At 35.1% G+C, this 24,108-nt stretch overlaps 1 protein-coding gene across 1 annotated transcript in view; it reads left to right on the top strand.

The window, feature by feature from the left end:
- PKHD1L1 (PKHD1 like 1) overlaps positions 1–24,108 on the top strand; it is a 194,385-nt gene that overhangs the window by 139,617 nt on the left and 30,660 nt on the right. The window contains exons 49-60 of the mRNA XM_023725912.1: positions 2,912–3,941; positions 5,275–5,466; positions 7,262–7,413; positions 9,728–9,887; positions 10,421–10,592; positions 12,349–12,437; positions 12,799–12,947; positions 14,206–14,335; positions 15,952–16,070; positions 17,614–17,743; positions 20,211–20,384; positions 23,837–23,940. Coding sequence (XP_023581680.1) covers positions 2,912–3,941; positions 5,275–5,466; positions 7,262–7,413; positions 9,728–9,887; positions 10,421–10,592; positions 12,349–12,437; positions 12,799–12,947; positions 14,206–14,335; positions 15,952–16,070; positions 17,614–17,743; positions 20,211–20,384; positions 23,837–23,940 — 2,601 coding nt within the window. The remainder of the gene's footprint in view (positions 1–2,911; positions 3,942–5,274; positions 5,467–7,261; positions 7,414–9,727; positions 9,888–10,420; positions 10,593–12,348; positions 12,438–12,798; positions 12,948–14,205; positions 14,336–15,951; positions 16,071–17,613; positions 17,744–20,210; positions 20,385–23,836; positions 23,941–24,108) is intronic.

The raw sequence follows: 24,108 nt of genomic DNA, 5'->3' as shown, positions 1-24,108 counted from the left end.
TTCAGGATTGTTGATTCTCTGTTTGGCTTAGTTTTTCGGATCTTTGTTGTGGAGGGACGGCGTGGTGCTTCTGCCTAGACCGCCATCTTGCCGGAGACTTGCACACCTTTCTTGATTTTAAACCATGCAGTATCCCCTTGCTCTGTTTTTTTGTCTACGTACAGGTTCCTCATGAGCACAATTAAGAGTTCTGGAATTCCTATTCTTCGCAGTGTTATCCATAATTTGTTATGATCCACACAGTCAAATGTCTTTGCATAGTCGATAAAACACAGCTAAACATCTTTCTGATATTCTCTGCTTTCAGCCAAGATCCATCTGACATCAGCAATGATATCCCTGATTCTATGTCCTCTTCTGAATCCACCTTGAATTTCTGGTAGTTCCCTGTCAGTGTACTGCTGCGGCCGCTTTTGAATTATCTTCAGCAAAATTTTACTTGTGTGTGATATTAATGATATTGTTCAATAATTTCCTCGTTTGGTTGGATCACCTTTTCTTGGAATAGGCATAAATATGGAACTCTTCCAGTTGGTTGGCCAGGTAGCTGTCTTCCAAATTTCTTGGCATAGACGAATGAGCACTCTAGCGCTGCATCCATTTGTTGAAACATGTCAATTGGTATTCCATCAATTCTCTGAGTCTTGTTTTTTGCCAATGCCTCCAGAGCAGCTTGGACTTCTTCCTTCAGTGCCGTGGGTTCTTAATCATATGTCGACCATTTCTTTTTGGTATAGTGATTCTGTGTATTCCTTCCATCTGTTTTTGATGCTTCCTGTGTCATTCAATATTTTGCCCATAAAACAAAAACCGACTCATTGCAACCCTATACGACAGAGTAGAACTGCCCCATATGGTTTCCAGGGAGCAGCTGGTGGATTTGAACTGCTGACCTTTTGGTTGGCAGCCTGAGAGCACATAGAATCCTTTAAAATTACATCTCAAGGCTTGAATTTTTTCCTCAGTTCTTTCAGCTAGAGAAGTGCTGAGCATGTTCTTCTTATTTGGTTTTCTAACTTCGGGTTTTTGCACATTTAATTATAATATTTTACTCTGTCTTCTCGAGCTATGCTTTGAAATCTTCTGTTCGGCTCTTTTATTTCATCATTTCTCCCATTTGCTTTAGCTAGTGTACATTTGAGAGCAAGTTTCAGAGTCTCTTCTGACATCCATTTTGGTATTTTCTTTCTTTCTTGTCTTTTTAATGACCTTTTGGTTAATATTAAAGATAGAAATGAATAAAAGAGAAAAATTAATTTATGCAATGCTAAAAATAGAGATATTTGAGAAATGAATTAGTAAATGAAGTAAATCAGTGAAAAGTCTTAAAAGCAAGAACTAGAAGTGAGACCTTTTTCTAATATGTATTCCTCTCAGTAATGAACATACCACTCTCAGTGTATATATAATTATTTATGAAGTAGGTACATTTGTTATGATTACTTAATATATGAAAGCATCATATATTCTTAGAGTGGTGTCTGTTGTCAACAGGAATGAATGTAAGTGTATACTCCAAGTAATTTTGTTGACAACAGATTTTTTTCTCCTATTTGATTAAACCATCACTGTTTCTTTTCTTTTTAATTTCAAAATACAGCTGAAAAACAGCTCCTACTAAAAGTAGAACAAATGTCAACTCTCCCACATTTATTTTTGTTTGCTTGTGCTTGCATTATTATTTTTATCTTCAATCCAGACTTTCTTTTCAGGTATCTTTTTAAGCTCTTGGCCCATTTTGTAAGGGTCAGTGTAATCAGAACTAGATAGTAAAATCCATAAATCTGATAATCTAGTACTACCTAGACTGCAAATTTACCAGCTAGAGTGCCAGAGTCACTGCCTCCATGTTGTGAAACCTCCCTCCTCTTGGATATGCCTCACATGTGTCACATCTGAGTATGCACTGAGTACGGGTGCTAGGGTCAAGCCATATACTAAATATTAGTAATGCTTAATTTTCATTTTTTAATTAAGAATGAAAAACAGAGACCCTAATATTTCCTTTTCTTACCCCATGGGATCATACTACACATACATGCATATACACACATACACAATTGCATCCTCTGTATAAGGAACCCTGGTGTTGCAGTGATTAAACACTCAGCTGCTAACCAAAAGATCAGCTCTTTAAACCCACCAGCCATTCCGAGGGAGAAAGATGTGGCAATCTGCTTCCATAAAGATTTCCAGCCTTAGAAACCCTGTGGTGCAGTTCTACTCTCCTATAGGGGCACTATGAGTCAGAATTGACTTGACCACAATGGGTTATAGGTATTAGATTATTAATTAGATCACAGACCTGTTGAAAGAAAGCAGATAGTGGTTAATAAGAGCATCAACTCGAAAGTCAGACCAATCTGGACTTAAATGGAGTTCTGTGATCATAAACAAGATACTCAGCTTTTCTAAACTTCAGTTTCTTCATCCATAAAATTAAGTTAGTGATAGTGGCTACTTCATAGGGTTATGGTAAAGAATGTGATCATTCACATAAAATTAACACATAGCATATATCTAGAACATGGTATACATTCAATAAATCTTTCTTATTATGAGATAAGAATCAGTTAATGGGAGAAAGAAAGTATTTATGGAGTTTTATTTTTAAAAAAAAAAAAGTTGGTAATAGACTAAAGTGAAAAGCAGAAGAGTCAAAGACAGCTTTTGTTTATTCCTTCATTAATTTATTTGGTGAAAAATATGGCTGTTATGCATGGTACCTATAAAAATGAGGTGGGTTGGGGGTTCAACTAACATTTTCAAATGAGAAACATAAATAATATGGAAGATAGAAGTATATTAATAATTAATATAAAATTGGAAATATTTTGGAACAAGAAAGGAGAGGAGGACAAATTCTGAGTCTATGTGGATCATAAATAGCTGTGATTTCTGGACCTGACAGGTATTCCATGCTGGCCAGGCTTTCCGGTTGGGGCGATATCCAATACATTGGCATCTGCTGGGCGATTTGCAGTTTAAGTCTTATGTAAGAGGCTGTGCAATTCACCAAACCTATAACAGAGCTGTTACTATCCATAACACACATCACCTTCTGATTGAAAGGAATATTATCTATGATATCAAGGGAGGAGCATTTTTTATAGAAGATGGTATTGAACATGGTAATATCCTGCAGTATAACTTGGCAATATTTGTACGGCAAAGTACTAGTCTTCTGAATGATGATGTAACCCCAGCTGCATTCTGGGTAACCAACCCAAACAACACCATCCGACACAATGCAGCTGCTGGTGGCACTCACTTTGGCTTTTGGTACCGAATGAACAACCACCCTGATGGACCATCCTATGACCGAAACATTTGCCAAAAAAAAGTTCCTCTTGGAGAATTCTTTAACAACACTGTTCATTCTCAAGGTTGGTTTGGACTTTGGATATTTGAAGAATATTTTCCCATGCAAACAGGATCTTGTACTTCTACAGTGCCAGTGCCTGCAATATTTAATTCACTTACCACTTGGAATTGTCAAAAAGGAGCTGAATGGGTCCATGGTGGTGCCCTTCAGTTCCATAACTTTGTGATGGTAAATAATTACGCGGCTGGAATCGAGACCAAGAGAATCCTGGCTCCTTATATTGGAGGGTGGGGTGAAACCAATGGAGCAGTGATTAAAAATGCCAAAATAGTTGGTCATCTTGATGAACTGGGAATGGGGCCTGCATTTTGCACGATGAAAGGCCTGCTTCTCCCATTTAGTGCAGGCTTGACTGTATCTTCTGTAAACTTCATGAACTTTGACCGTCCCAACTGTGCAGCTTTGGGAGTGACATCCATCACTGGTGTTTGTAATGACAGATGTGGAGGTTGGAGTGCAAAGTTTGTTAACATCCAGTATTTTAATACACCAAACAAGGCTGGATTTCGATGGGAACATGAAGTGGTACTGATTGATGTTGACGGTTCACTTACAGGTAATGTTATTTTTTGATTTGTGACAAAATACATTGGAAATACGTTTTTGTTAACATAGGAAGTAGAATTGTCAGAGAAAACTGACATGAATCACAGATCTAACCTATATAATGATTTAAAGGATATAGGCAAACACCAGGCAGAGATGAGGCATTTTCTGAAGGGGCCCCAAACTGTTAGACACAGTCCCCAAATATGTCCTTTTTCTCTTGCATTTGCATCTTTATTTTGAGTTACCACCAAGTTTTGAGCAAAGTTTATGGAAACATTGATCACAAAAGGAATCCATTTCAGTTTTCAAACTCCTCCACCTTAGACTTCATTAACTGTACAGAAAGAAACTGCTTACATGAGGACCCAATTTCTCCAGCCAGCCATGTCCCATAGACCCATAAATTCCAGGTTTACTTACACGAGAAATCTAGACAGACCAGGTATATCCTGATAAAATATTCTGCAGGGCCAAAGTAAGTTACAGGCCTGCTGTTAACCCTTTTCTTCCCATGTTAAATTTAGAATTAGTATTTCAAAGAATACATTAACTGTAGTACAAAATTCAGCATACCTTTTAGCTGAAACTTTTTTAGCATTTCAAGTTCAGAGAGTGTCACATTTTCTGTAAATATTCATTATTTCTAGAATTTAGAGTTTTTACAAATGTGTGATGATAAAGGCTTGTCTAAGTAAGATAGCAAGGATTTGTGTGTGTGTGACGCATATTGCAAAATGCTATATAAAAGAGAGATATTGGCAAGCAAGTCTACAGATACTAAGGATGTACTTTTGAAAGACTCTGTAAGATGAAAGAATATTCGTCTTGATATTAAATAGACTGATTTCTCAGCTACGGTTATTGACTTCTGTCTCTGATCTAATTGTGGCTTTAAAGAAGAACATTTGGGTGCTTTTATGTAAAGCTTTGTGTAACCTTTGTTGTTTATGTAGTTCAGCTTAGATTTTTAATGTTAGTTGACAGTGCATGGGTAAAAATTGCAGGTTCTATGGTTACACTGCCTGAATCTGAATCTTTCTGTGTGTCCTTGACCAAATTACAAATCCACTTCCCATCACCTACTCTGGCTCTCATAGTTACTTCAAATCCCGTGTTTCAATAACATCTACAGTAAAGCCCTTCATCAAGGAGTCAATTGAACAGTCTCTGTATGAGGTCCTCTTGCCCCATGTCAAAAAAAAATTTTTTACCAAGACTTTTAGATTTTATCAGTGGTTCTGTGGGCCACAGTACTTTTATGTTGCAGACAGTTCACAAGGGCAACTCACAACAATAACAAAAGTGAAATAGAAAACACATGATTTTTGTTCATTTCCTAGGACACAAAGGACACACCGTCATCCCACACAGCTCTTTACTAGATCCTTCTCGTTGCATTCAAGAACCCGAGTGGAGCACTGGATTCCCTGGCTCTGTCTGCGATGCCTCTGTCAGCTTTCACCGTTTGGCTTTCAATAAGCCTTCTCCAGTATCTCTGCTGGAAAAGGATGTGGTTCTCTCAGACTCTTTTGGTAAGTGGAATATAAGAGTTTAAACCACTAATTTAAATATATTTTTCTAAATTTCTGTAATCATCTTCTTGAGTTTTCATTTGATGTTTAGAACATTGGAAGCATAATATTTATGTCAGTCAGAGTCCAGGTAGAAACAAGTAACAAGCTCGACTGGGTACTTGAGAAGCATTGAATAAATTCATGGATCAACATGATATTCTGTTGATTAAGGAACCCCTCGACAATATTATAATAGAGAGCGAGAAAGTTGACATAGCCCTTGGGGCAAGACAGTAAAAATATACCATTGTTCCTGCCACTAAATGCAAATGATTTTTATTTTCTTTGCTGATTGAGATGGGACAGAAGGAACATTTGCTAGATGAGTAGCTGCATACCAGTTGCCAGGGACTGTGTTGACTTACCGATTTTCTACAGTAAAGATAACTATACCTGGAACCCAAATGTGCTTGTGGGTTGGGCTCAGGTCTGTTTCAAGTGTGCTTCTTCCAGGGCTCAGGCTAAAGGGACAGCAGCTACTATGGTGATGAGTAGGAGGCTCTTTTCATTGCATTGGCAGAGGCTCAAAGGTCAAACACCCTCACGCAACCTCTTTTCAAGCCATTGCTTGAGTAAGTCCTGCTAATATGCCAATGGTCAAAAAAGTCAACCAACAACAATAGGGTAGCCTACTCTGCCCTCAGGAAGAGAGAAGAATGAATGGATATTTGCTGAATAATAATCAAAATTATTCTAGTTCTACACTTTTCAGGTTTTTTGGTAGTATAAGCTTTTAGTGGCTTTGCTCTAGGCCCTTTAAAAACTAACACTAACTCATGAGCCTAAGAATTAATGAGTTTAGTCCCTCTTGACATTTCCTCTTGAATTTTTCATTTGTCTTTCCCCAAAATAAAATAAGTGATAATTTATTTCATAATCTTGCTTCTAGCTTCTTCTTCTAAAATTTTTAAAGTAAGAGGTTACTTTAAATTGTAAAATTTAGTCAAAGATAGAGAGAGAAAAAAGTAGAATAGGATCGATTATTCACAGATCTTTCCTTATATTGTAAAAGACCTTTTAAAATCTTCTACTGAAGTTGTCAGACACTTGCTCATCAACAAAGCATTACTAAATTATATAGATATAGATAAATATATATATAGCTATAGTTCATAGCATTACTAAGTTATATATATATATATGTATATATATATATATATATTTCCATAACAGGTGGTCTAGGTTCCAAGTACGTTATTCACAAAATTTAGGGTATCATGGCCAGTGTTAAGTGATGGGTCTAGTTGTAGCCTAGATCCTTTAGAGCTGTAAATCAAAATTTTCCATTTGTATTTATGTGGATTTTGATTAGCTCAACAGATATGGGAGAATCTAATAAAGAACCAGAACTTATATTTGCATACACTGTAAATCAAAGAATTAAGTTCTTAAAAGAATGGAAATGGAATTATATTTTAGATCAATGGTATTTAAAGAGTAATAGTAATATATTTAAGCACTTTTATCTTAGTAGTAGTAATCATCGTATTTTCATTTTCTATAAGGAACAAAAACTCTATCTCAATTCAGAATTCCAAGTGAGAAAGCATTTTATATTTCAGTTAAATGTACATTTGGAGCCTTCAGTGAAGCAAAGACATTTAGAACATCAGTAATGAAATGCTATACTGACCTATTTGGAGAGTCCCATAGACTAGAGCAATATTTCACACTTGCACTTGCACATAAGAAGAATAATTTTCTATGAGTTGAGATTGCTGTTATTTGCTACTTGTTTTGTGTTTTCCTACAGGCACAAGCATTGTTCCTTTTCAGAAGAAACGACTGACTCATATGTCGGGATGGATGGCTCTGATTCCAAATGCAAATCACATTAATTGGTATTTTAAAGGTGTAGATCACATAACTAATATATCATATACATCAACATTCTATGGATTTAAGGTAAACAAAGAGATAAGAAATGTCTTCTAATAATTACAATTGCATATTAGTCAAACACACCCTACACTTGTTTTTACTCACACCAGTTGTTAGACTCAGAATGCGCTTGCCTCACATACAAAATCAAAAAAACTCGTTGCTGTTGAATCAATGCCAACTTATAGAGACCCTGTAGGACAGAGTAGAATTGCCCCAAAGGGTTTCCAAGGAGTGACTGGTGGATTTGAACTGCCAACCTTTTGGTTAGCAGCCAAGTTCTTAACCACTGTGCCACCAGGGCTCCCTTGCATCACATAACCATCTATTAAAATCCTGCACACCCTTCATGACTTAACCCAAATCACCTCTCCTCTAGGAAGCAAGTCAAAAAAGCCTCCATTGAGAATCAAATATAAGCATTCATTTTGCCATATTCCCATAATACTAAATTTTTGCCCCTTTATTGTTGCAATATAATAACTAACATTTATTGAGTGCTTATGATGTCTTAGGCACCAGTTAAGCACTTTATTATTTGTATTATGAAATATATCAAACATACAGAAAATTATAGAAAATAGCAAGCCAAATGTCGTATGCCCAACACCTAGCTGTCTCAGAATCTAATATTCTGTAAATATTTACGTTTTTTTAAAAGAAATAAAACATTATAGATACAGAAGTCCCCCATATAACTTACCTTGATTTCATTTCTCACTCTTCACCTTTAATGGTAATCAGCATTTGAATTAGGTGATCTGCACTCTCATACATGTTCTTACACTTACACTCCATATGTGTGCAGCCAAACCAATATCTAGCATTCTTTTGCATGTTTTCAAGTATTATAGAAATAAAATATTCTCTAAATCTAATTCTGTAACTTGGTTCTTTAGCCTATGTTATGTTTTTGAGGTTTTGATACATGGCTGCTAACTACTTAACACATGTTATCTTGCTTAATCCTTAAAACTACACTGTGAATTAGCAAGATCCTCACTTTTACAGATGAGGAAACTGAGGTTCAAAGAGGATGGAAACTTAACCACAATTGTATAGCTAGTAAGTGGTAGAGCTGATATTTGAATTCAGAGAGGATAATTCCAGAACCCACATTATTCTCATACTTATTCATTGCCTTGTATTTTAATTATTAATGCATATGCCTTGTCTAGTGGACTGTGAGTTTTTAGAAAGTGTAGACTGTAATATTAATCTCCATATCACTCATAACACCGCTCACATTATTTAGAGTTACCCACTGTGTTAACTTGTTATACATAAAATCCTTACCATAAAGATCTCAAAGCTAGACATATCCCATTGTCATATAGTAAGATATCCTATGGATATAAAGGTTTGGAGAGGTGTAGCTTGAGCCACAAGTCTCCCCAGAAAATTTAAGAAACATATTAACCAAAAACCAAACCCACTGCCGTTGAGTTGATTCCTACTCATAGCGATCCTACAGGACAGAGTAGAACTGCCCCATAGGGTTTCCAAGGAGCAGCTGGTAGATTTGAGCTGCTAACCTTTTTGGTTGGTAGCTGAGCTCTTAACCATTGCTCCATCAGGCCTTCCAAGAAACATATTAAGGAGTTAAAAATGAGTGAAACACAGTTTATTGCCCCCTTGCCTTGAGGAGTGCAGGCTATCGAGTCATTATGTCAGAATGTATGTGTGTGCGTGCCCTCGCGTGTTCACACACACGCTCTATCACCTATCTATCTGTCTGTCTTTCTATCTGTCTATCTACCTGTCTATCTACCTATATCTAGAGATCCCCTATCTGAGTCTTAACTGATTATTTCTTTCATTGCCTTAGTACTCATAGTGACTGTTTAGGACAGAATAGAACTGCCCTGTAGGGTTTCCAAGGAGTGGTGGGTGGATTTGAATTACTGACCTTTTGGTTAGCAGCTGTAGCACTTAACCACTGGGCCACCAGGGCTTCACTACTACAGCTAGCATTATTGCCATAAACCAAAAACCCATACCTGTTGCTGTGGAGTGGATTCTGACTTATAGAAACCCTATAGGACAGAGTAGAACTGCCGTATAGGGTTTCCAAGGAGTGGCTGGTGGATTCAAACTGCCGACCTTTTGGTTAGCAGCCAGGCTCTTAATCACTGCGCCACCAGGGTTCTAGGCATTATTGCCATAGATGTATAAAATGTTAATAAGTAAAATATGGAACAACGGTAAGATGAAAAGCAAATTAAAACCAAAACTTTAATTTTTAAGATAGAGGCTAATTTTATGTGATAAAATTAATGCCTATTATGCAGAGTATTAACACATAAAACAAATATTATTTTACTGCAAACTTTTATAGAAAGAAGATTATGTAATCATATCTCATAATTTCACTCAAAATCCTGATATGTTTAATATTATTGATATGAGGAATGCCTCTTCAAATCCATTGAATTGGAATACTAGCAAGAATGGAGACTGGCACCTTGAAACAAACACTAGTACTCTGTACTACTTGGGTATGTATTTATTAGGCAGATGCGATTATTTTTATCTAGTGCTTTGTCTAAAGGATGAGAAAAATTACTTAATGGACAACTACGTGTTATACAGTACCCTGTGTATAACAGGATTCAATAAATGTTTGTTGAATGAAAAGACTAGAGACTCTGACTTTATTATAGAGAAAGCACTCTTACTCATGGTCCCAAGACTTTTATTTCACAGAATTGGAGGAAATGTGTACAATAGAAGCAGACTTACATTTGTTGGTTTTTATTATTTAATTGTTTTTGGAAAATAAAATATTTAAGAGTAAACATTATTTTAAGGTTCTGAACTATTTTTTATCAAGATATTTTTATTACATGCTTCTCAACAAAACAAGTACTTTGGCAGAATTTCTCCATAATTGTTCTATAAATTTGAATTATGCCAAGTTATTATCTAGAGCCTATCTTCCAAAAAATGCCGTGATTTTTGGCATTCAAGTACTTTGATTCAAGCACTTGGATGCTCATGTTAATTTAAACTACTTTTGCTTCACTTTCAGTATCAGGAAGAAATGACCTCCAACAGAGTCAGTCTGTTTCTGGGACACTGGATCCCGATGTGAAAGATGTCACTATTAATTTCCAGGCTTACTGTTGTGTTCTCCAGGACTGCTTTCCTGTACATCCCTCATCAAGAAAACCAATTCCCAGGAAGCGACCAGCCACATATAAGTATGTAGGCCTTTCCTTGTTTAATACCCTTTAGTATGTCTTGACGTAATCATCTTTCACGTGTCACTCATGGGGGAGATAATAATGCCTTCCTCCTCCTGCACAATGCTTTGCAAGTCACAAAGCACTTCTACATATGTCACTTCATTTGAGCCTCATAAACGCCCTGATAAGAAAATGCAAATATCTCATTTAAAAAAATATATATATGTATCTATATATATAGGTGTGAAAGTTACTGGAAATCTCAGATTTGCAGAACTTTTGGTCTGAATTGTTAGACGCTGTCCAATTCCCTTATTATATAGGCGAGAAAGCTGGAGCCCAATGCCCTTAAGTGAATCTGAGACCACAGACTGTCTCGATGACACATCCAGTACAGCCCCAGAAACTAAGTCTCCTCATTAGTCCAAATGCTTTCTTAGCAAGTAGTGTCTCTTTTTCTGGAATAACATTCATGGTCAAATCTCATTATAGAGTTTATTTAATTTTATTTCAAGTATTTTGCCTCTTAAATATATGTTAATTTTTCTAGTCAAATAATTTTTCTATTTTGGAACTTGTATAGATCTTTGTTTCTCATGTGAAATATCACTTTTTACCTTGTATTATAGTATATTTTTTACATTTTTTTGAACTTTTTTTTCCACTAGTCTGTAAGAACCTTAATGGCAGAATCTGGATTTTACGTGTCTTTGTGTCCTTATGGAGAAATAATGATGATAATAACGATGATGGTGATCACAAAAGTTAACATTTGGTGGATACTTAATAGTCCCCTACAGCACCACTAATTGCTATTCATTAGGTGAATTACATTTTAAAATATATAGCTATTGCAGTAGCTATCGTACATCATAATAATAATGGAATTTATTTATTCTTTCATTCATTAAAGTGTATTTATTGATCACCTGCTGTGTACCAGGCACTGTGCCAAACAGTGGGAATTTTTGACCAACAGGTTTCTTGATTATATAACTATCACCTTTTTTTAACAGAACAAACTGTATATTAGCCCTTTGGTAGAATCCCAGATGAGTATCATAGAATTTTGAAATTTTTTCCTAGGTTAGGAGAACAACTTCTAATTGTGAATATTTTTCAATAGAAAGATATCATTGAGTTTGTAATAATACTCTCTATAAATTTGCATAAAGAGATAGTTTCTAGAAGGCATATTAATGAAAAGCAGAGACTGTCCTCCATTGTATTTTCAAAATTAACAAAACCTTCACTCTAGATACAGTCACACACAAACACACACACACACACGCACACATGCACACACGCCTTCCCACTCCACCCCAGGCCAGTGGCTTAACCTCATTGACTCATCCTTGACAATTCAGAGACCATTCTTCCTGCCGCTCGCTTCACAGAATCAAGTCTCCCTTTCCTCATGAAATAGCACAATTTCTTCTCACTTTTCCACCATGCAACATCTTACAAGGAAATGAAATAATTTACATTTTAGACAAAATTAGAGTGTCACAAGGATTTAGTGGGAGAAAAAAGTGATTCATATTGTGAATAGAAACGAAGTTTTCTTCAATGGAGAAAAAACTATATATATGTAGTTTGTATGTGTCAAGTATTTTACTAACTTCACATTAATTTGTCTATTTAGTGAAACTATAAACTAATTTACATTTTATCATCTCAAGACATCTAGTTTAGTGCTATACCCTAAGGAGATAGTCATGAAATATATGGAGATAATAATTAATGGGAATATTTCTCTTCTTTTTTTCAGTTTATGGTCAAATGATTCTTTTTGGCAATCATCTCGAGAAAATAATTATACCATACCCCACCCAGGAGCAAATGTGGTTATTCCTGAAGGTAAACACATAAACATAAATTAATAAAATGCTGTTTTTCTGTAACATTAACACTATGACAGGATAGATGTTCCAAGAGTTAGCTTTCCACCTTTATGGAGCACACCTTGGGAAAAGAGCAGATTTGAAGAGATGGAGTCTATTATGTCCCAGGTACTGAAAGTAGCCTTCTGGGTTTTATGTGGATTTAAACCTGAGTATTAAGAATAAGAGGCTTCCTGGGAGAGATTGGAACCAGTTATTGTGTGGAGTGATAGGTCATAAACTTGAAAAACCAAGGCTCATTGGTAAGGTTGTCACTGTTTTCCCGGCAGGATGTAGTGTATGGATTATATTTCTTATGTTAAAATATTGTTTTATAGGAACATGGATCATAGCAGACACAGACATTCCCCCACTAGAAAGGCTTATTATTTGGGGGGTTCTAGAACTGGAAGATAAATATAATGTGGAAGCTGCAGAGTCTTCTTACAGAAAGGTTGTTTTGAATGCTACCTACATATCACTGCAGGTAAGAGTGTACAGGAAGGCATCTTGTATTTATATCCCTATTAATCAAATTCCAAAATGTAGGCAGTTTACTTAACAACTAATAAGAAAGCATATTTAATTGGTGTGAATAAAAGCACAACTCCCATAAAAAAATGTAAGTCCAATATGTTTCTGCTCTTCTTTAAATTATAGACTAAACATTCCTTAAGGAATAATTATCATTGAGTATGAGGTTTGCCTGGCTTCAGTTCTACATAGAATATTTGTGTTATGACTAGCTCCAACAAACCAAAAATTCCAAGCAGTGTTGGAAAATATTAAAAGAATTTAAGCCTTTTAAAAAAAAAAAAAGGTAAAAAAGAAAACAATATTTCTTAAAATGAATAGACATAATGGAATTATGAAATCAGGACCAGACTAATAAACGTTTCAATTTTTGGATCACCTCATTTTCTCATAAACCTCAGATGGTCTTGAACATGTAACCATTTAATCAGTTTAATTGTAACCATTTAATCAGTTTAATTGTTCTGTCAGTCTTTTATTATTACTCATTGAAAAGAATAGCTTAACCAGAAATCTATTTAAGCACCATTAAACATGATTAGTAGTTTTTCTTTGATCATAGTGATAAAGTCCAGAAACTAGATCTGCTTTAAAGGCAGATAGTCCATTAGTTAGATGCATGGGCTTTGAGATGCATGGGCTTTGAATCCTGACCTCACTGTTTATTAGATGGGTAACCTTAGGTACATTTTGAATTCTTTCTGCATCAGTTTTCTCATCTATGACAGGAGAATAATAATACCAATGCATTAGTTTAATGCAAAGATTAGATGGTATATGTAAAGCCTTACATGTTATGCCTGACATAGTATCAGCAAATATTTAAATGATAACCTTTATTATTACTAACAATGATGGCTCATAAATGGCATAGCTTGGATGCAAATATGAAGAGTCTATATTAGATTTGATGTAGTATGTTAAAATGCAGTGTAGCCTATTTAAACATCACTACTTTAGATCTTAGCAAGTCTCAGTTCTAGATCCAGTGCTTATCAGGAGTAGATAATTAATTTAACCTAGGAAAAGTCGTTTAAACTGTCTAACCCAAAATGAATGTGTTAAGGTATAACACTCTGTTCTTTATATTGTAACAAAATTCATTCACTTTTACAAGAGGAGGTTACCAGTGACTTCTTAATTCCTTTTTTATAGGGGAATTTCTTTTCTGCTCAATTTTTAAGTATTAACAATTTTCTGCTTCACTGCAGGGAGGTAGATTAATTGGTGGCTGGGAGGATAACCCTTTTAAAGGAGAACTACAGATTGTACTTAGAGGAAATCGTTCTACCCCAGACTGGGCTCTGCCAGAAGGACCAAATCAAGGGTCAAAGGTCTTAGGTATGTGTCTCTCTATACCAAAAGTGTCGTATCAGTTTTGGGAATCCAAATTATAGTGGCAAGGTTCATGATGTGATGATATCAGAAGATTTTACAGATATTTGTTTACAATAAAGGATTCTAAAAAGAAACAGTAGAGGTTTTAAAAATTAAATCATGTGAGATTACACTAGACAGTAATATAGTGTGTATATTGTAAATCAAAACACAATTCATTATAAAGACTCTATTAACAAATTTCTCCATATATGTATTACGTTTTTCTAATCTATTTTTCTCCAAAATATTTTCTATATATAAGTAACAATACTTTTCATATTTGAGTGATTTTACCCTAAAAAGAGAACTTTCCTACAAATTATGCTATTCATAGTATTAATAAATAATCTTGTGGATCAGTTGAACTTGCTATCAGTTATCCAATCACAAGTGTTCCTGAGCTTTAATTTCCCAGTTGCGTTGCTATAGCCATGAATATTCCTACCTGACCATGGAAAGCAAATATCTGGAGGGATTTGATTTGGTCACAATTAACAACTGCTTTAATTAATACTAAAACCAAACCGAAACCAAACCCACTGCCAGCAAGTCGAATTCCGACTCATAGCAACCCTGTAGGTCAGAGTAGAACTGCTCCATAGGGTTTCTAAGGCTGTAATCTTTACAGACACAGACTGCCACATCTTTCTTCCGAGGAGCAGCTGGTGGGTTTGAACTGCAGACCCTTCGGTTAGCAGCTGAGCACTTAACCACTGCACGACCAGGGCTCCTTTAATTAATACTACTGCATATTTATTTAGAAGACCTATACAAGTGTGTGCTGCAATTACTCCACTGTGCAATATCTAAAACAGTGACACTCAGTAAAGAAGGAAATTAAAAAATGGCTCAGGATTGAGTAAGTCGCCTCTCCATCGGCAAATATCCTGAGGCAGACAAATGTAATCTTAAAAAGTATATATATTTGCTTTTATGTGTTTTTTTCCCAAAAACTAACGCTTCAAATGACACAGAGCAGTATCAAGAAAAAATATACACCCTTTCCAATTCTACCCCCTTGAGGAAACTAGCATTGGTTAACAGTTTTTACATGTCTTTCCATGCTTTTTATCTATGCTGATATTCATATTATACATATTGATATGTTGTGATAGGATTGTTCCTTTTAAAAATCATTGTCAAACTTAAGATATTATTATGCATCTTTTCTCACTTAACATACTATGGACATCTTTCAGATCAATACAGGTAAAACTTATCGTTTTATAGCATAATACTCCATTGTATGAATATACTATAATTTATTCCTTCATTTCCCAATTGACATACATTTGAATTTATTTCAGTTTTCTGCTGTTTCTAAACATGGCAGTGATAAACCTCTCATTCATGTGCACTTGTGCACTGGCTTTGATTTCTATGGACCAGATTCTTTGAAGTGGGTCAAAGGGTCAAAGCTTTCTTACACAGCCCATGAGCAGATAACCCCAATTCATTCCATTCATTCTATACTGTTCAAACGCTTATTAAAATGTGTCATGAACTGATTCATTTTACACTAGAACCTAACCCAGTGGTGCATGGTTGATAAATAGGAGTGTGTTTTTCTGCTTCAGGGGTGTTCGGTGAGCTGGATCTTCATGGAATTCCACATTCAATATATAAAGCTAAGCTCTCAGAAACCGCAGAGGCAGGGTCCAAAGTCCTGTCTCTGATGGATACTGTGGATTGGCAGGTAAAGGAAATATGTGGCTGAAAGTGCATACACACAGTGGGTCAGCTTAAAAAGATAGCATTTATTTTCTCAAGTGATTAACCAAGAGAGAAATGTGTATTTTACCATCAGTTTGCACTCCAAAAGCTGATCTGATAGCAGTATTTAAAAATTGTGGTCTCAAATGTCCTTGAGAATATATGAAGATCATTATGTATATATTAGTCATGAAAGAAAAGTATGAAAGTTTTAGGTGAAAAATATTTTTTATTAAAAATTCTTACAAAACAAGAAATGAGAATACATCTTATTGTTATCTTGGTTACCTCTTTGCTTCTACTTTGTGATTTTACATGCTAAAAATTTGGAAAGAAAACAAATCCAGATGTCCAGAGTTACTTAAATAATGCCTTATTAAATTATACATTTTGGTAAAATATGAATAGTGGCAATTCCTATCCGTATTATGCTCATAAACGTGTATAGGCCATAGATTCCACGTTTTACCAATATACTGTATAATACCAAAGGATCAGGAAGGGGATGAATTCAATCTCCAGTCTCTCAGATCTCAGCCAGCTTCCTTTTGGTGAAGATGAACTTTAGGGTCCCAGAACAGAGAGAGCTTTAGTCCAAACAAATCAATACAACTCATTAAAACATATGGGTTTGCTCTTCTAATGTAGTTGAAAATTGGTAAATAGAAGAGAATTTATTAGGCTGTACTATAATCTATAATAAGGTAGTCTTGTTTGTGATAGTTCAAGTGTGATTACTTTTTTAAGCGAGAATAATTAATTAAAGGATTCCAATATCCCTATTATTTATGCAATTAATATTTTCTAAATGCCTACTGTGTTTCAGACATTCTTCTAGGCATTGGAGGTTCAGAGGTAAAGACACTATCATGTAATCATGGCATTTGCATTGGCGTTAAAGAGGCAGACTAAATGAGCAAATGTACATACAGATTGTATATGCATGTGATGAAAGAAATAAAACAGGCAGCGTGATAGAGACTGTCATGGCAGGCATGGCAGATAACATTAAATATGGTGACCAGAGAAAGCCTCTCTCAAGGGTGATGTTTGAGCAGAGACATGGGTGACAAGAAGGAGCTTAATATACAAAGATTAGATCCTAGGTCTTGTCCTTGAGCTTTAACTCTTCTCTGCCTTTCCCACCTTTCAGAAATATCAAGTGATAGTTAATTGTGTAAAGGAAATTGGGAAATTTTTTTTTCAAGTTTTAAGAATATGTCCTGACTAGTTTTTAATAAAAATATGAATATATTTGCTTTTATATAATTATTTAAAAATGTACATTGCTACAATTCCTTTAAATGATATAATTAAAATTTAAGAAAATGCAGAAACAATTAAAAATTCAGAATTCTTAATATCAAGCACAAGTATATTTTTATTTTTACAGACCTAAATGTACAGTTTATTCTTATTTATAATGCCATGATTGCTAATCAGTTATAAATTAAATGAAAATTATTTAATAGTTATTACTAAGAAATAGAAACCTATTTAAACAACTGTTATTGAATTTTTCTAAGGAGGGTGAAGAGATTGTGATAACAACCACAAGCTATGATTTCCAGCAGACAGAAACCAGAAGTATCGTAAAAATCCTGCACGACCACAAAATTCTCATTCTCAATGATACCCTTTCCTATACTCACCTTGGTAAGTGGCTGCTCTTCGCCAAGTAGGTACATAATTAAAACGTTTTGAAATATTCACATTTCTAGTGCTTGCCTCCTTAATTAAAATTATTTGACAAAACATCTCACAAATATATTTCAGAGGAGCATTACACTCAGGTTTGCACTGGTACCCAAGTACCTCTATTGTTTATGTGCTAACTTCTAACAGTCACTACGGTATGCATTTATTCATTCAGCAAATATTGAGTTACTCCTACATGCCAGGGAGCAGGAAACAAAGCTAATATGGACCTTGCTTTGCTGTTCATCTCTTTATTTATGACACTGCATGTAAATATCTGTTTATTCATTGGTCCTTGCAGGGAACTGTGATCTTCTCAAGAACACAGATGTGCCCCAGTGTCATCGTAAATGTTCAATAAATATTGATTGAATTACTTTACCTTACTGTTTTATTTACCAAGGTTGTAACTTCAAGGCAAAGAACTAACTTTTTAATTAGAATTTTAATCAATCACTTTTAAAAGAATATGTAGACTTGGATTATTGTGATTTTTCTTGATGATGATGATTCAACCAAAAAAATGTATTAGTAGATGATTGTACAAAATGAACTAAGAAGTTTAAAGAAAATATGTTTTTGTCTCCAGTCTGTATTAGAAATTGGAAACCTGGGGTATATAAATTTATTTGACTCTCTTCTTTCTGATTTTTACATAGTGTAAAGGGATGATTTGAGTTAAAGAAAACTAATATTTCTTTAGTTAGCAGGGTAATTGTTTTCCTCTTAGCTTTCCAGAATGGCTGTTTGAGAAGTCTTCAGTTTAATATGTAGTTCGTAACCTTCCATCTTGCTTAGCTTGCTTCACGAAGCACAACCTATTAAATCCTTTGTTCAGTTGTGACTAAGGAATGTGTCATATAGAAACAAATTAGGAAAATGATACTCTAAAGTGGTCTTTCTAGAAGTGTAGTCACCAGACCACCTGCATTAAAATGACTGGCAATAGGGGGAGGTTGGAGAGATGCAAAAAGGCTGATTCGTGGGCACTACCCCAGACCTATGGTACCATATTGTCTGAGGTAAGGCTTGGTACTCTCTGTTTTAAGCAAGCTTCCACGTGATTCTATGCACAAAGAAATTTGAAAACCACTGATCCGAAAATATCACTGTCCGAATTTGTTTCATTGGCACACTCCTCAATTGTAACTGTGGTTAGACAGGCTACAGAGAAATGGTAAAACTATAATTCCCAAAAAGAGAAAGAATAAATTAGAATCATTTGAAGATAATTTTTAACATAGGTACAGGGCCTTCCTATTACCCTAACTTTTTCCCATTTGACATGCTACACTCATCCAAATCTCAGGAAGTAGGAATAGACAGGAATGTAATGTTAGAAGAAGCCCTGGTGGTGCAGCGGTTAAAAGCTCAGCTGCTAACCAAAAGATCCACCAGCCGCTGCTTGGAAACCCTATGGAGCAGTTCTCTGTCCTGCAGGGTCACTACGAGTTGTAATCCACTCAGTGGCAGTGGGGTAGGGGTGGGGAGATAATGTTAGAAAAAACCAGTCAGATGTATCTGATGCTCAAAGAACCCCAGCTGTAAGGTGGTTTGATAGACTAGTGAACATTTAACCTGAATGAGGAAAAAAAAAAAAAAACTTTAAAAGAACTAATTAAAGCAGTATTTTGATGGAAGTACACACGTCTATCTTTCTATATCATCTATATTTCTTTAAATTGAAAGAAAAAGTTTTTTTGAAGAACATTTAATTGAAAAGAAAATGATTTTTTAAAGTTTGACACAATAGATTCTTTCACTTAAGGTACCAAACATTTCTCTCTGCTGGAAATTCACCAACTTGTCTTGAAGTATTGAATAAGATTTCAAAAAATGTAGGCTATAATTTACGTTATGTTTTACAAATCCCTTAAGATGTAAACATACAGATTGTGTCTGATATACTACTACATATTTATAAAGAGTTGTGATTGATACAAAATATGCTTTAGGGAAAGTGGAGCAAAGGTTTAGTAGGCTGCAGGAAAGATAAAATTACCTGTGAGTTACTGCTTGCCTACAACACCTTGGGCTAATTCTTTTACTTCTTTACCTCATTTCCTCATCTATTAAAATTACAATAAGCTTCTCAATTTACCTTGCAACATTGTTTCCAAGTATAATTTGAAGTGATTGAAAACCACCTTCAAGATCTGTTAAATAATTTCATAATTACTGATTATAACAATCTTTTTTGTATAATAGAAATCTTTTTTTTGTTATGTTTCAGTTTATAAATTAAAAGATATCATACTTTCAGTCTGACATCTATCTGTGTTTAAACCTGCAAATCTAATCAATTCATGAGTTTGTGTTGACTTTTGGGCTAATAGAAAATTCTTTATCCTATGACCTGAAAAGAATCTAATGAAGACAGGGGTTTCTTGGCATTGGTAATAATCTAGCTGATGTTCTGTTGCAGCTGAGAAATACCATGTTCCTGGCACAGGTCAGAGCTACACACTAGCAGCTGATGTTGGGATTCTGAGTAGAAACATCAAAATCCTTGGTGAAGATTATGCGGGTTGGGTTAACGAATCTTTTGGTGCACGAATCCTGATCAGCTCATTTACTGAAAATATGATGACATTTACAGGTAGGTACAAATCCAATTTGTATTTCTAAATGAAATGTAAAATGATCTATTATTAATTAGTTTTCAAGACTTCTCATTTTTTTTTGTAGGCCCACATGGAAAAACAGCCTTGAGAGGGATTATGTAGCCTACACTCTACCTTCCAATCAGATTCCCTAACATTGTTAAGAATTATTTTATCTTCATAAACTCTAAGAATCATCAAATTGACAATGAGTTTAGATGCCAGCTAGACCAGCCTTGTACCAAAACATAAATCATTTTATAATAAGTACAACAGATCATCTGTTGGTTCTGTTTTGTTTTAAGGAAAATTTCAAACATGTACCCAAAAAAGAGAAAACAGTGTAATGAATCCTAATGTGGCAATCACCAGCTTCGACAATTACAGACCTCAGCTAATCTTTTTTCGTCTATGCCTCTACCCACTCTTTTCAAAGCTCTGTATTACTTTGAAAGCAAACATTTCATATGTAAATATTTCAGCAGATAACTCTAAAATATTTTTTTAAGAAACATATCTACAATACAAATATCAGACCTAAAAAAACAGTCACAATAATTCCTTATCATCAAATGATTGTTCAAATTTCCCCAGTTAGTTGTTTTCTTCCTTCCTTCCTTTGTTCGTTCCTTCTTTCCTTTCTTCATTCTTTCTTTCGCAGTCTATTTGTTTAAATTAGGATCTAAGTAAAATCCATGTTGCAGTTTATTATGAGTTTTAAGTCTCTTTGATTCGTTTCTCTTTCCTTTCAATTTACTTATGAAAGAAGCTAGGTCACCTATCCAACAGATTTTCAAATGGTCTGGAATTTAGTAATTGCATCCCTAGAATTTAAATTGTTTCTCTCGCCCTTGTATTTCCCATGTGTGGGTAGTTAAGAACTACAGGCTTATTCAGATTCAGGCCCAATTTTTAGGCAAGACTTCTTCATAGGTGGTGGTGTATTTCCCATCAGTAGACACATATTGTCTAATGTTTCTCCTTTTGTGATACTAACAGCCATTAATGACCATTGCCTGAACCCATTAAACCACCGAGGTTTAAAATGGTGAAATTCTAACTCTATCATTCTTTTCTCATTTATAATCAGGAATACTTCTATAAAGAGAAATTTCTTAAACAACTGTTTGACTATTCTAAATGACAGTTCATATAGGAAAGGCAGGAAAAATGCTTGATTCTTTCCTCTTATTTACTAGTTTTCATAATAATGAGTTGAACCAAGAGCTTTTGTTTGTTTGTTCTGTTACTAGTATCATTATGAGCTCATGGATTTAAAAATATTTATGTATTCTAATCTATTGTGGTTATTAATCTTATTGATGCTCAAAATGCTTCATTGTTGACCTTTGGAAACTTTTCATCTTGATGCCTAAGTTCTTTGGACATGACTTAGTTTTTTTTAACCTCTTTGCTTTGTAATATAACAAGCGTATATTGTAAATTTTTCTCAGAGACTGGGAATCAGTCTTTCCTCCAGGTAATCCTGGTCTTTTTTGTTGAAGCTAGTATTTGGATTCCACAATATGGGTACCAGGGACAGATCATCCATTCTTGTCTTGAACTATTTCAACTGGTTCTCACTTGTTCTCAGTACTGCCTGTTCCACTGTCTTACTTGTCTCGTGCTGCTATAACAGAAATACAACAAGTGGATGGCTTTAACAAACAGAAATTTATTCTTTCACAGTCTGGAAGTCTAGAAGTCCGAATTCAGGGCACCAGCTCCAGGGGAAGGCTTTCTTTCTTGTCAGTTCTGGGAGAAGGTCCTTGTCATCAACCTTCCCCTGGTCTAGGAGCTCCTCAGTGCAGAGACTGCAGGTTGAAAGGACACACTCTGTTCCCATCACTTCTTTCTTGATGGCATGAGGTCCCTATCTCTCTGCTCGCTTCTCTCTCCTTTTATTTCTTGTAAGATAAAAGGTGATGCCAGCCATACCCCAGAGATACTCCCCTTACATTGGATTAGGGCTGTGACCTGAGTAAGGGTGTTGCATCTCACCCTAATCCTCTTTAACATAACCTAATCTTGCCTCATTAACCACAGGCAGAGATTAGGATTTATAACACACAGGAAAATTACATCAGATCACAAAATGGTGGACAACCATTCAATACTGGGAATCATGGTCTAGCCAAGCTGACACACATTTTAGGGGGACGCAATTCAATCCATGACATCTACCTTGCAACAGCTCTAACTGTAGGAAGTCTTTATATTAAGCAGCAACTACCCCATTATAACCTTTACCTATTGGCCATAATCTGCCAACAGAAGTTTAAGTGATGCTGGTGATCATGATATATGGTCCCAGGCACTGTGTTAAGCATTTAACATGTACTATCTCATTTAATCCTCACAATGCTATGATGTAAAAATTTCCCCCTTTTTAAAGATGGAGAAATAAATGGTCAGAGAGGTGAAGTTACTGTGGCCTTGAATACTAATCCATGTCTGTCTCACTTCAAATTACATCCTGATTCCCATGATAACCTTTTGTTGCTCCTATCAATTGCTTTGTGATGTGAGTTAAGAAAACATACGTATGGCTTTTGTAGGCCCAGGTGATCTGTAGTAACCATCTCTTCTGTGTTTCTACCTTACTATTCTTGTGTTCTCCACCATGTATCCACTCTCTGGCCCATGGATTCCTATACAGACTTTTTCCTTCTTGTACAGAATAACTCTTCTCTAATCCATTCTATTAGATATAAGTTTTTGAAACAGGGAATATTCTCTACTGCTAGTTTCCAGCCCTGAAACTGTGCTTCAGTTTCCTTATCTAGAAGATAGAATAGTAAAAGTTCATAACTCATAGGATACTTCAGGAGAATTAAACCATGTATTGCCTGTTAAGTACTTAATACAACACTTGGCACAGAGCAATTTCTCATGGATTGCTATTGCTCCAATTACTAATCTATGAATTTGCCTCTTGCTTACCTTGATAGTACTTATGACAAGCTGACCAGAAGATACTTTGCTCTGTACAGTCTGAAAGAAATGATATAAAGATATCCCTTAAAAGCTCTTCAGTATCAGAATTGAAATGTCAGGTCAATTATACCTTGTGCCTTATGTTATGCATTCTTGATGGGGGCAATGCCACCTCCAATATGGTGAAAATTGGTTCTTGGAAGACAGAAAAATTCAGATGTTGCAATGGTTTTGACCTTTTGAAGGGCCACTGTACATTGAGAGATATGCAGTGTACTAGTGGCATTAAAATTTCATGGGGCAGGGGGAGCGATTAGGAGAAAAAAGTCTAAAAGGACACCTCAAGGGAGCAATGAAAAAAGGTTGAGAAACACTGCCTTATCTGGATAAAAGGAGCAAACAAAAAAGCAATTAATGAAGTTTCCATGAAAATTTTGAACAACTTTGTGTAAGTTTTCAAGAATTATGTATTTGTTTCTGGGGAAAAAAAATTAATCTTTTTCCCCTCTAGGAAAAGCAAGAATAAGTAATGTCGAATTTTATCACAGTGGTCAAGAAGGCTACAGGGATAGCACAGATCCAAGATATGCTGTAACGTTTCTTAACCTAGGACAGGTTTGTATTTCATTTTATTGTTACATATATTCGAAATAAAATCTTCTTATTTCTATTTTATTTTCATCTAACTTTACTAAATAATCATATCTTAGAATTGCTAAAACTATAATCTAATCTAATCAAACTTTTTTGGATGCATTTCGCATTAATCTTGTTGACTCATAA

The sequence above is a fragment of the Trichechus manatus genome, unplaced genomic scaffold (assembly GCF_000243295.1).
Source record: "Trichechus manatus latirostris isolate Lorelei unplaced genomic scaffold, TriManLat1.0 scaffold00009, whole genome shotgun sequence".
NCBI lineage: Eukaryota > Metazoa > Chordata > Mammalia > Sirenia > Trichechidae > Trichechus > Trichechus manatus.
This window is presented reverse-complemented; position numbering and strand designations above follow the sequence as displayed.